Below are 17,593 nucleotides of genomic sequence, written 5' to 3' on the forward strand. Positions count from 1 at the left end.
GACAGAAATAGTAGCAGGCTATACCACCAACTCTATTTGATAGGCTATGAAATATGTCACTAGAAACACAGCACTATTCAAGACAACCTAAATATTGTTGTGTTGCACTAACTATATACTTTTAAAAAGACCTATATACCTTTAAATGAACACATACTGATGTACAACTCTATAAACTGAAGATATGGATGATCATTTGACCAGCTCGCATTGACCAGTTTGCTTTTTTTTTTTTTGCTTGTTTATTCTGTGTTATTAATATGTTACATGAGTATTTACCACATGGTGCAAGAACATTTAAATCATTCATTACACTAAAGAAAGCCTGAGCAAAAGTGAAAGTGACTGAGCTTTTGTACAATATTCATTCGTCGCTTTCTTTCATCAATCATGTTAATATAATATGTACTCATTTATTTCCTCACTATTTATTACATATGTATGGTATGTGCCAGTACTGGGCTTTAATATGTTTTTGCATCAACTTTAGTGTTTTAATGGGGGCTTCTTAAGGTTACCTTTTCTTATAATCAGGCAATCAGTTCTGTATTGCCCAAAATAAATACAAAAAACATCTATTTTAACCAGACAACTGAGCTCAATTAAATGCTAATATCACACCGACTATTTTCGTACACGTTTTGTTAAACTCAGCATCTGAGAAACAGCCTTTCTTTCATCTCAGCCTGACCCCAATTTATTGATCTTAAACTGATATTTTTCTCTTTTTCTCACTGTACGTCTTTTTTTCCTAAGAAGTTGTTAGCTAGAAGAAACAAAAAAGCAGCTGTAAGCTCCAAAACAAAACCTTGCTTAGTTTATAAATTACTGCATATATAAATCTCAACTGTTTTTCATCTTCACTGCTCTTCCTGATTCTCCTGTCACTCAAATACTTGAGAAGATTGTTTTTCTAAAACTGGTTTCTTCTTTTCTCTCCAAAGGAAAGTTGAAGAGAAACAAGTAGGATTAAAAAAAAAATCTGATGAAAAGAACTTTCCTCCCGTGACCACATAAGGTATAATCAATTATTGAATTCTAAACTTCAAGTCGGTTTAGTGGAGCAGTAAAGCTATGAAGTCTCTCTTTTTATGTTAGTTTCATAATTTAACTTCACTTAAATTATGTACTTAATCAGAATTACCCATCATTATTGCTGGGAGAGATTCACGGTCGCTATAAATAAGTTAATAAGCACGTTAACAGGTACTAGAAGGTAGAAGAGCACTCAGAGCTTATTTCAACCATGGCCTTGCTCTATTTAACAGTTGTAAAGAAAACAATTTAAAATAATTTGGATCTGCATTGAAATGTAACAGGTTCTTCTTTTCCCCAAGCTTCATCTATCCACTAAGCTTTTAAAAATACAACCGGGTAGTTTCAAATGCATCATCTAAAACAGACAAAGAGAAATTTTTACAAGCTCTAGCTCTCTCCTTGGTTGAAGTATCAGCTTATTCAGAGAAATCAGATCATATGATACCAAACAGATCCTTTCTTTTAAACTGCAGCATAAAGGCACTGGCTTTGGGGAAGGATCCACTCGCTTAGTGCCATTCTAGTTTTAACCAGTTTATTGTTAGAATACTCTGCACTAAAAATCTGTTTTTTTGTAGTGTGCACAAAAAAAATTAAAAATTGGTGTAAAATAAGGAAGCTGTGCTACATGTAGTGGTGTTTTCTTTTATCCTCATAAATGATATCTTCTTGACAAACCTATACTTTACCCATCTCAATTTTTTTATTGTGTCGAATATGCAGTAATGGCCCAAAACAACTCTTTTTCCAAGTAGAAACCAAGCCACAAGGCATGAAACTCAGCTTTCCATATCATCTTAAAGTTAGCTTGTTACTTTGGTGCCTCTACTGTGAACGTACCACCTGGCTCAGATTTCAATTATTTGTTTGACATTATGGGAAAAATCCTTATTCACCTCACTGCTTGGACTTAGAAAGATAACACCACTCTCATATCTGTACAAAGGACTGATATTTTAGACATCAGTGGATTAACTTCTCTTAGCACCTGCTCTTCTACCTCCCAGTTTTGGGTACAAGGTCGAGTGCTACTGAATACGGTTTCAGGCCATAATGAATAAAAATTGTAAAAGGGTTTGCTGCCTTTCTCTCATTTTCTCTTGAGTCATGGTGGTGAGTTCAGCCCTTCTTGTTTTTATTCCAAATAAAATTGAACACAGTTAAAAATCTTGCTTCCTGTAGGCAGTATTACAAAGGCTGAAATCACAGGTGTATTCACAGACAGCTCAGACAATGAGAATATGCCTTTTACACCAGCCCTGTGGTATAAAAACCTTAAAAGCTCATTTGAAATGCTGCTTGCACAGACACAAATTGTGTGGCATGGCTCACCTGCCGGTACCCCACCATTATCATGCGGACAAGGACAATGTTGATGTTCGTCCCCAAAGATTCATCGTGGTAAATTTCATCAACCTGAAAGGAAATTAACAGCATGTGTCAGTGATCTGAATGACAAAGGGCATAGAGTGCTTTTGATGAAAGTGGCTTGTGATATCAAGTTGAACACCCAAAGGGCAATAATACAATCATGAACATGGTGGTTTTTAAGGCAGAACTTTAATACAAAAACAGTCTGCAGGAATAAAATTACACTCGACTCTAAAAGCTAAAAGTTGTGTGAAAAGGACCTTCGACTGACTGTTACAGAACGATAGCAGAGTTTTCGCTCTAGCTTCAGGAATTTCCAATGGAAACTTCATTGCTCTGCATTACTAATTACTTAATTGTGGCTGCTCTAAGTATGCAAATCAGAGTCTGTCAAGAAAGGAAGTGAAGTGACACTATTTAAATGCATAAACTGATGCTTTCCGCTGAGTTTAATTAAAGCCAGGTAAACAATATAACTTTGATAGAAACAGCCTCCACAACTGCTGCTGCTGCTCCTTTCCAGGCTGCTAAGAAAACACTTAGGAGAAGATTAATGTTTGCATCTAAAATCTTACAAACCAAGAAGAAAACAGTTGTTTTAAACCACTGAACTGCATTAAAACTCTTGATCCAACCAGTTCTCCTTTTTATGTCTGAGGTGCAGGGCGGAGCAGCGAGTCCTCAAACCATTTTTTAATCTCTTACGACAATCTTGGAATCATGATGAAATATGTTATTAAGACTGGCAACTATTTAGTGAAACTAGTGCTGTTATGCAATGGCAAAGGAGCCTGACCCAGAAATATGTGGACTGCTATTTGGCTTCGTAAGAATGCTGTGGTATGTAGATGCATAACCCAGGACCAAGCTAGGATCCCATTCAAACCCAAGTCCAATTTCCACTCGAGTGTGTTTTATTTTCATCAGATGGTCGCTACATGTCAGCACTCATTCCGGGCCTCATAAAGTCAACCATCTGCTTTGCTTTGTGGTGGATAAATTAAGTTTAGAGCAAAACAAGGGGTTGGATATTTATTTTTCCATACATGATTCATTTAAGTTTTGGATTGCAATAAAAAAAATAAGCAATTTGGCTTCTTATTTCTCCATGTGACTTCAGGGAAAAAGCAGTCTAAAACTGGATTTTTAAAGCATGTGGTTGACACAGGCTCATATTAAATTTTGTATTTTATGTTACAAGCTTGCATAACATAGCTTCACTTCCCTCACGTAAGATTTTCCTGAGAATGAGCACTTTCATACTCCTAAAACTTTGAACCGATTTGACCAAAATCACAAAATGCACGTCTATTTTCTAACAAGTCAATCATAACAAGTGCATTCAGTAATCACCATTAATACGAGTTATAATATTCTAAATTGCTACCTTATGAAACCTTTGAAGAAGAGTATCTAAGATATATTTTGGTTTCCTTCTCGAAGTAGGCTCTCTTCTTTGGGAGGTACAAACCTTTTCCTTCCAAGTATTGATACTAAATGTTTTATATGCGACTTCTCTGAGAAGGTCTGTGAGATTATTTGATGAACTGTATTGAAAAGATGAAACCGCATCAACTTCCCGTCTCCCTACACGACTTAATTGAACTTTTTTTTCATTCATCTGTCTCTAATCATCCTGCAACTGTTTTTATATGGTTTCCAGAGCAATTACCAGTTTATATCCTGTTGCTGTTGTTAAGTACCTCTTTGTTTAGCCCATGACAGCTCTACACGTGGTCTAGCTTTATTAATCAACAAGAGGTAGTTACAAAGCAAATATTCCAAAATAGTGAACAATATCTGACAAATTCTCATTTGTTTTTCTGTCAACAGTGCCACGCTTTAACTGCCTTACTTCAAGACACTAATAGTAATTATATGAGTGCAGTATGTGGTTGTCACACCACTGTAATAACACTGAGTCTAAGTATAGCCCCTGATGGTGTCATTTGCACTTGAGAATCAAGGCGCTGTGTGGGCTTGAATGAGACTATTTTCTCTTTTGTTTTTTTAGGTGCAGAAATTTAGGTTTAGGTTTAGCATGATCTCCAACAGCTAGGCATAAGATATAAGGCTTAAGAACCTAACAATACGTGTCTTCATTTTCATAGTTTTATAGCTGTTCCAGAATTACCACACCAGTGTACTAATAGATGAACAATGAAATAGCTTTTTCACTACTATAGAAATTTCAGATTTTCTGTAAATTAATAGAACTTTTTGTTTTATAATTACACAACTGAGTGGGCAGTGAGCTACTGAAACTTTTTCCTCATTTACACATGTAATTCTTATAATTTAAACCCAAAGAGTCTTCCTCTCAAATTTCTTTCACTTAATACAGCAGTATTTCTTGTAGAAAACTGAGACGTACTGTTAAAATTACACTTTTTCGAATATTAAGATATCTCAGGGATTAAATGTGTGATTAAACTTGTTCACACTGACAGAAAGGTGTCTGGACCACTTAAGGCCTAATTTATACTCCTAGGGTGAAACTTTGTAGCCTATGATTTACAGTAACCTACGTAAGAGGCTAATGTCTTTGGTTGTGTCTGGTGCATTATGTGTTAGCTACGGTGTGGTCGTGCTCTGATGTGAACCAGCGGTGTTAGCTATGATAGAAACAAATAAAATGCAGGGGCCACTCGTTATTGTGGTCAGTATTTTTAAAGGGCAAACATACATGATTGGTCTAGTGTTTCTTCTTCTTTGTACAATCTTTTACATCCTTTAATTAATTACAAAAAACTCCCTCCAGGAATTTGTGAGATCTTATATTGATGCTATAAATATTAAACCTTATACTGAGACAATGGTTGTATTTCTGTCATGATATCTCAAAAACTAAGATGAAAAGGATAAATTGGCATGTTGAACAGGCCAATCACAATAGTTGCGTGCTGCGCTCCCACAACATGTAGTGTCATGTCAGGTTACGCCATAAGTTATGTTGTAGGGTTTTAGAGGTTTGCGGTTAAAACATAGCTATGGCATAGAAATCCCACTGAAGCATAAATGTGGCCCATAATGCAAATTGAGTTTAACATCCCTGATCTAGAGCAACTAAATTAAATGGTAAAATGGTAAATAGCCTGTATTTGTATAGCGCTTTACTAGTCCCTAAGGACCCCAAAGCGCTTTACACGTCCAGTCATCCACCCATTCACACACCCATTCACACACACATTCACACACTGGTGATGGCAAGCTACATTGTAGCCACAGCCACCCTGGGGCGCACTGACAGAGGCAGTTAAATTAAAAAACATCTTATTTTTTTTAGAGAGTACCAAAACATCAATACAAAATAGTCTAATAGGTTTACTAAAAGTTAAAAGCCAATGAATACTAAAAGTATTCATTGGCTTGACCAGTGATTTACTCTGAGCCCTGTTTACTGTCCATGCTTCACTGTATCTCCCCATCCCCCCACCAGATGTCCTCAGACTTCCATTCTCTTCTGAGTCACTAGTCTGCCACACCCACCTCACCTGTCCCCCATATACCCACCTCTGCTGTAGTCCAATAAACCAAAAAAGTTACCTCCTAAAAACTTTTCCTAATCACTATTCCTTGACCTGAATAGAAAATGCGACAGGGTCAAGGAAAGGTGCAAAACAGAATTTATAAAGAAGTGTGGCACGCAGAGAATCCACTTACACCAGGTTCCGTAAAAATGTGATTGGATACGTTATTGATGTGGGTCTACTGTGTTGAAAAGACAGTGTCACAGAGATGGACAAGCTACTTCATCCAGCATGTTTTTAACTGTGTTGTTTAATGCAAGTCATGCAAAAAAGAGCCTGTGAAAACAGAAGCATGAAAAATACCAATTCATTACCAAGGCTGTCATTTTAAATTGGAAGAAATATAGTCTATACAGTAAAATGAAATGCTTGTGATAATGTCATCAGTTTGTCATCCTGCCTGCTCATATTAACCCAGTCTATCTTCTGCTTCTATATATGATAACTCTAAACCCTGGCAATACAGCAATGGGCATAGCAAGAGGTGGCAAAAGTACACAGATTCATTGGATAAGTAGAAGTACAGATTTGTACTTGTGTGTGTTGAAGTACTGATTAACCTTGTTTATTCAAGAAAAATTGAAAAGCAAATTGAACTTTATGTCATATTAATATCATAATGAAATAATATAAATACAAGGAAATGGAAACAATTTAACTAAAACTCAAATTGTAATTATCAGATTATCTTGAACACCTGTTATGTAGAATGCATAGAAACACACAAGAGAATTTTAAAAATATGTCTATATCTGCCAACGTAATAGTTGGGTAACAGCACAGATGAGCTCATCTGTACTGTTGCTCTTAGATTCAGCCAACTGAATTCAACCAGATGTAAGCAGATGTTACAATAAGCTATAATACATTAGCTGATTTCCAATACCTGGACAATATAAAAATAGTATAAAGGTGGAATTAAGTGACTGAATCTAATCCACATCATTGGCTCAAATTTAATTTGATGTCTGTTCCTGTAACATTGACCATGAACATCACAGCTGCTCCACCAGTCCAAAACAATGCACCACTGTAAACTTCACAGTACTGCAAACTAACCAGTGTTGCTTTCAGGTTGTTTATGCAACCTTTGCATAACTGAAAAAAATTCTATTTCAATTGGTTGTGCAGGATAATTCACAATATTTAAAAAACCTAACTTCATATACATGACGAATGAATGACGAGATTGCATGTAAGCTTTAAAATGTCCAGTTTATCAAATGACTGAGAAGTCCTTACCTTTAAAAATAATCTCTCTTCTTCTACTTGTGTCCTTCCTGACTTTTATACATTTTTCTCCGTCTCTGAGTTCTTTCCTCTCCCTTAGAAATACAGCAGCTGAACTGTTAGCTAACAAACACATTGTGTGACAAACTGCACAGAAACACTTTGTTATTTGCTGATATTTGTCAAGCTATTAGAAATGTTGCATTTGAGATTACCTGCCACTTCACTGCTTTTGTGCCTGCTGCTCTTCTGTTGCATTAACTATAGAAGCTAAAGTAGCGTGACCACAACTCATTAGCACCTGTACTTTTAAAGCTAAAAAATTAGTTTATTAAGAAAACATAAGAAGTAAAAAGTACATTTGTGTTAAATTTAGGAAGTAAAAATTTGTCAGAAAAGTAAAATAAAAGGTTAAAAGTAAAATAAAGTACAGATACCTGAAAAAAGTTTTTTTTTACTTCCATCTGTAAATAACTAATGCAAACTGAATTAACTGAGAGAGATTTATGTATACATTATGTTGTTGACTTCTTCCAATAACACAACTTCATGAGAAGCAGATTTCATCACCGCAGCATAATAATAATAGTTCAGCAGTGGATTTAACAGCCTGTCATTGAAGTTCCAAAATATATCAACAAGTTTTGGCATGAATAGTGCGTCACTGTGGATTATGAGGTGGCATTATTTGATTTACCTTTATAAAGGATGGGCCTGTGTATCGTAAAGAAGGTAATAAAGGAAGCATTGAAACGCCTTTCCTTTGTATTACCTCACATAGTCTGGAACAGTTCAACCCATGTACTTTTTTAGCTTATCCAGTTCAGGGTCATGGAGAGTCTAGAGCTATCCACCTCTTAAGTCTGACGTCATTAGGCATTTCTGGGTCCAGACTCCTCTTTGGTTCCCAAACTCAAACAAACACTGCGGCATCACTGAGAGTTAAAAACGGCTCAAATTCTTTCATCTCCAAGAAAATGTTCAGTGTGGCTGCTCTCTCAGGGGTTACAATAAAGTCTGACATTCAGGCATCTGTGAAAAAAGCGGATTTATGAAGTTTAGGAGAGTTAGAAGTTAGCAGGAAGTTAGCTTGTTAGTTTCTATTTAAAGCTGACTGAGGAATACCTAAAATAAGAATACTTACAGTTCTGAGGGTCAGAGAAATGCAATCATGTGGCAGAGAACAGTCTTTGAAAAAGGACCAAAATTCAGTCAAGAGATCACCTGATCCTATGCTAACCAATCCTATTCCTGACCCTATGGCCACTTTATATTAAATAACACCAGACACAATGCATTACAACACATTAAAAAGCCACAGCCTTAACTTGTTGTAATGCATTGTATCAGTTGGAGCTCGCACTGGGAAGCAGTGTTGATCCGTCATCACTTAACAAGCAGATTCCAGCTGACACGGAACAAAAGATTGGGACAGGCTGTCAGTCTATCATAGGGCTAACACATACAGACAAATACTCACATTCAGACCTATATCCAGTGTACATCCAATGTAGAATCAATTTAGAAACATTATGAGAGATTCTGGAGGAAGTACCCAGATAAATGAAAAAAACATGCAAACTTCACATGAACAAGTTCAAGAAACTTGTGATTGGTGGAATGGAGTCTTGCTCCATGGTGGACAAGGACCTAAAAAAGGCGTAATGCACTGTGGTACATCATACTTAGTAATCCAATCCACAATGTATTGAAGATACTGTAAGATATCGTTAAGCATTTCATTTCTTTTCTTTGTTAACCCAAGATAACAACAAGCTGTAGCTTAACATTTCCAGGAAGAAAGTCTTTTTATTCCAAGTGAAATATTTGTAGCTTCACATTGACCACCACAACTCATTTAATTTATCTTCAAAAGCACATGTGAGCCTTTGGCAGAAGTATAAGGACAGATTTTACTCTCTAAAAATGAATTTCAGCTTTTTCCATTGCCCACATCACCATACAGTAACATTTTATCAGTTCAGTGGGTTTGTTTCTGGATGCTTTTCTTTAAATATGCCTAAAATTGTGCAATCAGTGTAGTAGCTAAAATACATTGAAACCCAAGATTTTAAAGATATTGTCAAATTAAAGGTGACTAACAAATGAATGAGAATTGTATTAATTCTTTATTTTCTTAATTAGAAAAGTGTCATATAATTTGCAGTTCATTTGCCATTTTACTAACAATGCCTTACCCTGTTCCTACCTCCTAATGTCATACAGCACTAATCTACAAAAGGTCATCAATGATTGGTTTCACTGGACACTGAAGCTTGCAAGAGCCCTGAGGTGAAGTCCAACGATTTAACTGATGCAAAAGCAGCAACCCTCTAAAATAGAACAGTATATGAGCATAGAAAGCTACAAGAACCAGCTACCCAACACAGGATGAACAGGAAACATAGGAAGCAATTAGATGAAAAAGAACTGATAAAAGCTTTCACTGCCAAAGCATCAGCTTTTTTTTTTGCGTTCTTTTGTTTGTTTGTGTTTTTTATGGAGAAGTTTCCTTTCTACATTCAGCTTTAGAGTGTCTTAATTACCATGAGCACTGATGTCCACACTACAAGTAGAACTTTCCACTTTACGGATACTGCAAACAGAACAACAGAGTGCCACTCCTTTGCTAAGAAAAAAAACCCCAACAAGTATGTGTCAGTAAGCTTTGAGCAGGTAAAAATTATGACCATGCACAACAAAAGCTCCGTCAACACAGAAAGGATATCCTCCAAGTCCAAATTTGTTCAGGGACACAGGGTTACACCCAAGAATTTAAGCAAATATTCTATTCACAGAAGTGCATACAGGTCAATAAATGCAGTAAAGAACCCCTGAATGACCCCAAATTCTCTTGGATTCATTACAACAGAACTGAGACTGGTCTGTACTGACCTATATATTGTACTGTATATGTGTTTATAGTAGATCAAACTGAGGACTTATTAAAGTACTGGCACGAAGTTATGACATTTGTGAACACCAAAGCTGGTTTTCATTTATTTATATCTTTTTACTCATATCTATGCAAAAGGGTTTTTTTTCTGCCACAGGGATAATTACAAAGCCATGAGGAGCACAAAGAGGACTGAAACAAGACTCTTATGGCCAAAAATGAGAGTAGCAGCTGTTGGTTAAATGCACTAGGTGTCCCTGGCTTGTGTATAGCATCACATCAACATGGACAAAACCTGGTTCATGGTTAAACAACCCGGCCATTGTGTAGCAGGCACCTCAGCAGTCAAACTTGGCTTTGTGCAGACAGGATGTCCAGTAATCAATCCCTTAGGGAGAGTTTCTCCAGGTGGTACTACACATTCTGCAGCCATGGACCAGGGATTCAGAGGGATTTTAGTGAGCTCTTTCAGACACAGCAAGCTTGTGGCTTACCATTGGAACCAAAGAGTTTTGACCTTCGTTTGTTTAAACTGCTGTTTTCTTGCACATTTCTCTCATCAAATTTTACTCAGTGGGAGATGGAGTATATGGATACTGCATTTAAGACCTTGACTTGATTTCAGTTTAAGGTTCAGTCAATTTTAGCTTTAAGGACTTCCTCAATTTCACTACTCCTGTCTGTGATGTGAAATACCCTTAAGTGCTAATCAGAGAGTACTAGACACCAAGGACTGATAATTACAGAGGGAATTACAGAGTGCATTTGCAGCCACTTCACAGTATAATCACCTAAGGTCATTAAAAGTCAAACATTTCTTTCTGAAGAAGACATTTGGGAACAGAATGTGAATATAATATCCTAATTAAATAAACACATCATTCCATGTAAGCAGAGCTTGGCAGTATGAGTGGACGTCTGGCGCTGGTTTCCATGACTGCCCTGTACAGCTCCCAGTCAACTTTCTAATTGGTCTAGCGCAGCTAATCAGACCACCATGCAGGGTCCAAATGGTAACTGTTACAGAGTGAAACCAGCACCCTGTGAAAATCTGACTTGAGGGATTTGGGCCCAATAAGTAGATTATGGTGGTAGGAGCTGGTGGAACCCATAATGAATGAGCTGAGAGTTTCTCCCTCCCTCCTCTTTTCTTATTAGTAATCCATGAACAGCAAGAGAGTGGGGGTGATGGGGAACAGTGTGGCGAGTTCTGATATCAAAGAGGACATGGGGAAATTATTGCAGACTTAGCATAATTTAATCTCAAGAAATTTGATATTTCTATTGTCATGCTTTTAACAACTATGCCTCTTTTTATGGCTATTTGGCATTTATTTAAAAAAATCTGTTTTGGAATCATTTTTGAACAAAAATGGCAAAATTATAATTTATTTTAAGGTTCTTAATGTTATTTTTTTGTTTATATTGTCTGCTGAGTGACTGCACTAGACCTAGCCAACAACAGTATCCTTACAAATTAGTTACAAATGACCTAATACATAGACACTCTGTGTTCCAGCGCAGGCCAAGAAGTCAAGCTTAAACCCAGTCTCGGTATATCAGCTCAGAACATCTGTGTTTCTGCCCCAGCAAGCTGCTTTGGAACCTACCTCCAAGCCAGTTCCACTTTTTCATGCTGTCTTATTTAATCATTCTCTTTACTAGTCAGTATTCTTGATTTATTTGTCCTCTGTATTTGGGATCCTGCTGCTACTCTTCCCATGCTACGCTTTCCATGCATGCACATGGTTCCCAAACATCTACGCTATGAAATATGAATGACTACAGATTTAAAATAACAATCTGCCAAATTTCTTACTATAGCACAGTATAGTGTTTGTTTTACAACTGTAACTGTAAATTTTATTACAATTTCTGTCTCAGTTTAAAGTGTAAAATTAAACTATACTTTTCACAAATTATTGATATGTATTTTGATTCATAAATATGTATCTGAATTGAATTATGGAATTCTCAGTCCAAATGTTATGCATATTAGTCAATGCTGCATACAATAACACTTACTATGTTCATGAGTGTGAGAACGTAATTTTGGACATGCTCCTTGCCGTGGAAACGGACCACCGAGTCATCAACAGCCAGCAGCACCTCAATGTTGTAGTCATCTTTCTTCGCATGCCTCCTCTTGCGCTCAGACTCAGAAAGTTTATGTTCAACAAGATCCAGAGCTTTGGGGAGGTCTGCAATCCCAATGTCTGCCACTGCAAAATATGACAAGGATGAGCAGTTAATGAAAGCCAATGAACAGATGGTGTCAAAGTGACATAAAGCAAATGCTTTTCTTTGACTCTACGCCAGTGGTTCTTAACCTGGGTTCGATCGAACCCTAGGGGTTCGGTGAGACGGTCTCAGGGGTTCGGCAGAGCCTCCGCCGTGACATGCATGGTTCATTTTGTGCACCAGTAAAAAACATATCTATGTCTTGAATTTGAAAAAAAAAATCATATTTTATTTTTCACTAAAGAGGGGTTCAGTGAATGCGCATATGAAACTGGTGGGGTTCGGTACCTCCAACAAGGTTAAGAACCACTGCTCTAAGCGATGATCAGATGGAGTCCTTTGGGGTTATTGACAGGGGTAAGGGCTCTACATTTTTATGGCACATCTGTAGTTAAACTGGTGATGTCTCAAGCTTTTCAGGTGCAAATGCAGACATTGCATATAATTTAACATAGCAGGAAAGGTATTCATAGGAGAACAATGCATATGACAAACAATCAGTATGCTGCTCTGCAAAGCCTATTTTAACAACTGTCTCCAGGCAAATCTCTTGGAGACACAATTTATTCTAAATTTAAGATAAAGAATTAAATAAATTAACAATAGATGCATCAAGCATGATAATTCATTTCCACCAGATGTAGCTGATTAACTTGAATTAAAATAATTGAATTAAATTGAAAGGCAGACGGCAATAAGATAGGATTTAACAGACCTTTTATTTTTTTGCACTTCAATTTACTACTGCTAGGAGTTGGTTACACCTATATACACCTATTGGCTAGTTGTAAAACCTAGTGTGTTTTGATTGGTTTCACTAAGAAATTCATTCTGCTACCAGGCAGGAAATGATCAGAAATAAGACTCCATTTTGAAACTAAAATAGGAATCTCATAGAGCCTTTTTCCCCATGACAGCTATTGATAGCCTTGAACAGGAAGCTAAATCAGGAGGCAGAGTAATGATGGGAATTTCTCTAAAAATTGTACCTGAGAGAGGTAAAAAGAGCCCCCCTGTCAGAAGTAAAAAAAAAAAAAAAAAAAGTACTTTTAGTGTGAGCTTAGAGAGACCTTTTTATGTCATGATCATGTCTGTGTGTGCGTGTGTGTATAAATACTGCTGTCTTTCCTTTGTCACAGTGTCCACTTATCCTCCCATTGTTTTCCAGTGTTATGCCTGTGTGTGGGTTTAATGCATATATATATATATATATATATATATATATATATATATATATATATATATATATATATGAATAGATAGATAGAGCGAAAGAAGTGGATTTGGACCAGAACCTCTGTTGCCTTTTTTACATGCACTGTAAAAAAAAAGATCCTAAAAAAACAGTGATATTCCGGCAGCTGGGGCGCCAAAATAATACCGGAAAATAACAGAAAATAAAGTTCTCAAAAAAATATGGTTATTTTCAGTAATGACAATACAGTTTGTTGCCCTAATTTTACATGGGATTTTGCCTTTTTCAACTGCTTTTAAACATTAAATTAGGAACATTTTAATGTGATCAAACAATGAAATTACCTATAAACAAGGTCAATGAATGCGGCAATATGAATAATAATACTTAAATGTACAGAAATATACAATTAACAGTTGGTTTAAATAATAATAATAACAATAATAATAATAATAATAATAATAATGGATTGCATTTATATAGCGCTTTTTGAGACTCTCAAAGCGCTTTACAATTCCACTATTCATTCACCCTCACATTCACACACTGGTGGAGGCAAGCTACAGTTGTAGTACAGCTGCCCTGGGGCAGACTGACAGAAGCGAGGCTGCGATATTGCGCCATCGGCCCCTCTGGCCATCACCAGTAGGCGGTACGTGAAGTGTCTTGCCCAAGGACACAACAACCGAGACTGTCCGAGCCGGGGCTCGAACCGGCAACCTTCTGATTACAAGACGAACTGCCAACTCTTGAGCCACGATCGCCCCAAAATGACATTATTTGATGTAAAAAAAAAAAAGTTTATAAGAATCATTGTATATTTTTCAATAGTATTACATTTGAATTTAACAGTTCAATCTTTCAAATAACGGACAAATAATTGTGAAATTATGATACATTTGTGAATGTATTTTAACAATCTAAATATGCATATGTACAGACAAATATATTATTAAATTAAAGTATGTTTTATTACATTTACAGTGATTTTACGTTAATTTACATTTGAAATGTAAAATCACAGTCTATTTATGTAAATTTAATGATATTCTAGAAAAACAGTACAAAACTGTAAAATACACAGTAAAATACTTTTATATTACAATTTTTTTTACAGTGTGTGTTAAAGTACAGATTACAGAATGAATACAGACATCAAATAAAAAAGCATATATTTTAATTTTGGTTTAAGTTAACTTTGACTCTGATCATATGATTATTTTATGTATGTGATAGTATGAAAGGCGTACACATCAGGTGAGGTTAAAGATTATGCTTCTCTCCTCAGGAAATCAACATCAATGACAGATATGCTACTTTATATGAGAATGCATCTACAGTGAAATTCACAATGGCATTTAAAAAAGAGAGGATTGGGACTGTAAATTTGTGACTTGACTACAGTTGTTACAAAGAACATATGCACTAGAGCAGCGGTCCCTAACCCCCGGTCCTCGGACCGGTACCGGTCCGTGAGTCATTTGGTACTGGGCTGCGAGAGTAGAGGCTCAGGTGTGAAATGTATGGTTTTCAGGGTTTTTATCGGTTTTCAGCGTTATTTTGTTATCGTTTTTATCATTAACTCTGTTTTCCTGGGTCTTTTCACGTGTGTTATGAATAAATCTTCTTTTTTTCGGTACCGGTACTAGTTTTATTTTGTTGTATTTATCTGCGACACCTTAAAGGCCGGTCCGTGAAAATATTGTCGGGCATAAACCGGTCCGTGGCGCAAAAAAGGTTGGGGACCGCTGCACTAGAGAGCAACAGATTAAAAGTAAACCATAGAGGCTTATAGCTACAGAAAATTTGTGAGGTTAGTAAGAGTCTCCCACCAGATGCTGAAGCTATTTTTCAGGAAGAAAGGAATAGAGAAGGAATTCATGATGAAATTGAATCATTTGGCTGCAAAGGAAAGGTCACTTCCCACTCTAGCTCTCTTAAATTCCCCAGTCCCCAATAATACCACCAAACCCCAGCTTTCCTCATTTTACCAGCTGGTGTATGGAGCACTGCCTCTGCTGATAGGTCTGTATGGAGGCGCAAGACAAAGTGAAGCAGTTTATGTGAATTTCACTGTGTTGACAGCAACAAATTAGTGATTTTCACAATTCATCACCATTTATCACCAAATTACCACAGAGTGAATCTAATTGAAAGAAAAACTTAAAAAGTTACATACCATTACTACACTGTAGCACACTAAGAAAATCAAATTTAGTTTCAGTCAGTGGACAATAACGTTAATAATGTTCACGTAACAGGAAATAACAGTCAGTGAGTTTCATAATATATTACTACACAGATACAATAGATACAATAATGAATAGAAACTAAAATGATTAAAAGTTCATGTAATAAATAGGTCAAATATGTTGTTTTTTTTGCTCTTTATAATTATAATTATGTATGACGTAGGTACTTTCATTATCCTCTGTTATTCTGTCCATTCTGTGACTAATGCGCCAACCTTCAGGACATCAATTTTGCCGCTCCTGGTATACAGTGATGTATTCAGTTCTGCACTTACTCATATGTCCTTACTTGGCCGGAGCACACAGTTGTTGCACTCAAACCTACATATAGGTTTGGGGTTTTTTTTTTGTTTCCACTTACGTCACACTCCCTCTCCTTGCCTACCTTCATTGTGGAGGTCTTCCCTTCGCTGGCCTGTCTCCTGCTTTATGGCTGATCTGCGGTAGACCACATGGACACGCCCCTTCACTTCCACATCCTGTTGGCCTTTCTCAAGGGGTTCAATGAAAAACTCCCCATTATCAGTCCGGATCAGGCCTGCCTGGAAAAAGAGAGCTCAAAATGAATGTACCACTCCTCCTTGAAAGTACAATTCTTCCACTGGAGCCAGTAATTATGGTGTGCCTGATCAATTGGAAGATTTAGTAAAGTGTTCAATAAGCGGAATGACGCAGGTAGACATAATTTGGGGCCCTTTAAGATTCATTGAATGTCAGTCTTCTTCCACCCTGTGTTAAATGATGAGTGGTGATGTCTCGGTTCAGTGTTATATTTCCATCTGCTTTAAGTTTTTCATAGAGTTTATAGAAATCCTTTCAGCTGGATACTCTTACAAGCGTTGATGCCAGTCTGGGATGCTCACAGAATTCGAAGCCTGTGGTAAAGTTTACAGTTTGCTTTGTGATATACTCGACTGCCTCAACCTGGATTTATAGGTGGAAAATACCAATATTCAATCATCAGCTACCCACGGAGAGGAACTCTGACCTTGCTGTTTACATTCAAAGGTAAGTATAGACCAACAAGAATAGTAGAGCAGTAACTTTGTCCACACCAGCATGGAAATATTGACTTATCATCCTCTTTAATCAACAGTCACCATTTATTTTAGCAGCACTGAATTATAGGTTTGGAAAAACAGTCGTGTTTGTCTCTTCGAAAGTGGATTTCTCCTTGGAGCAATGCTGAACGTCAGTGAAAAAAAAAAAGATCTGATTCAGTGGGTAAGCAAACCTGATATTTATTTGTATAACTAGAGTAGGTCTGTTGCTGTACTGGAAATATTATGTTTAAAACAAACAAAAAACATAGCAATTCTCTCTATTAGCATAATAGTATCTGGATGTGACTCTGAGAAGGGAATAAAGGAGCTTAATTTGCAAGTAGACAACAAGGAATCCAAGACAGGTTTTTGTTTCCACTTTTGTTTGTTTGTTGTATACCTATTGCAACTCAATACATATGCAGATTGAATGCATCACTTCTGTCAGTCATGATAAAAGTAAGAAAACAGAATCAAAGGTGTCTTTTAACTATAGTTTGTGTTTCCATACTGGCTATCTTGTTAAGGTGCATTTCTTAGGAATATTGGCTGGTTCATTATAACAAAATACCATCTGATAGGTTTTTAAACCTTTATTTAATAATGTTTCTGTAATTGATTTCATTTTATGATTTCATGAGCAGTAGCAAACTTTCAATAGTGTATACTGTCACTTCCCAAAAGACAAGTGTTGAGAACAGAGGCTTTTTCTAGGGAAACCTTTAATGAAACCCGCAAAAACTATGCTTTGGCCAAGAACAACCGACACATAAACAGAATGAAACTAGACAGCGCAA

The 17,593-nt window shown here is 36.6% G+C and overlaps 1 protein-coding gene across 2 annotated transcripts in view; it reads right to left on the bottom strand.

Annotated features, from left to right (window-relative positions):
- adamts14 (ADAM metallopeptidase with thrombospondin type 1 motif, 14) overlaps nucleotides 1–17,593 on the bottom strand; it is a 51,937-nt gene that overhangs the window by 20,348 nt on the left and 13,996 nt on the right. For both annotated transcript variants that reach the window (XM_006791109.3, XM_035907916.2), the window contains exons 3-5: nucleotides 16,139–16,295; nucleotides 12,091–12,287; nucleotides 2,371–2,454 (exon numbers count right to left, since the gene is read on the bottom strand). In XM_006791109.3, coding sequence (XP_006791172.2) covers nucleotides 2,371–2,454; nucleotides 12,091–12,287; nucleotides 16,139–16,295 — 438 coding nt within the window. The remainder of the gene's footprint in view (nucleotides 1–2,370; nucleotides 2,455–12,090; nucleotides 12,288–16,138; nucleotides 16,296–17,593) is intronic.

The sequence above is a fragment of the Neolamprologus brichardi genome, chromosome 8 (assembly GCF_056152115.1).
Source record: "Neolamprologus brichardi isolate AB-2024 chromosome 8, ASM5615211v1, whole genome shotgun sequence".
Lineage (NCBI taxonomy): Eukaryota > Metazoa > Chordata > Actinopteri > Cichliformes > Cichlidae > Neolamprologus > Neolamprologus brichardi.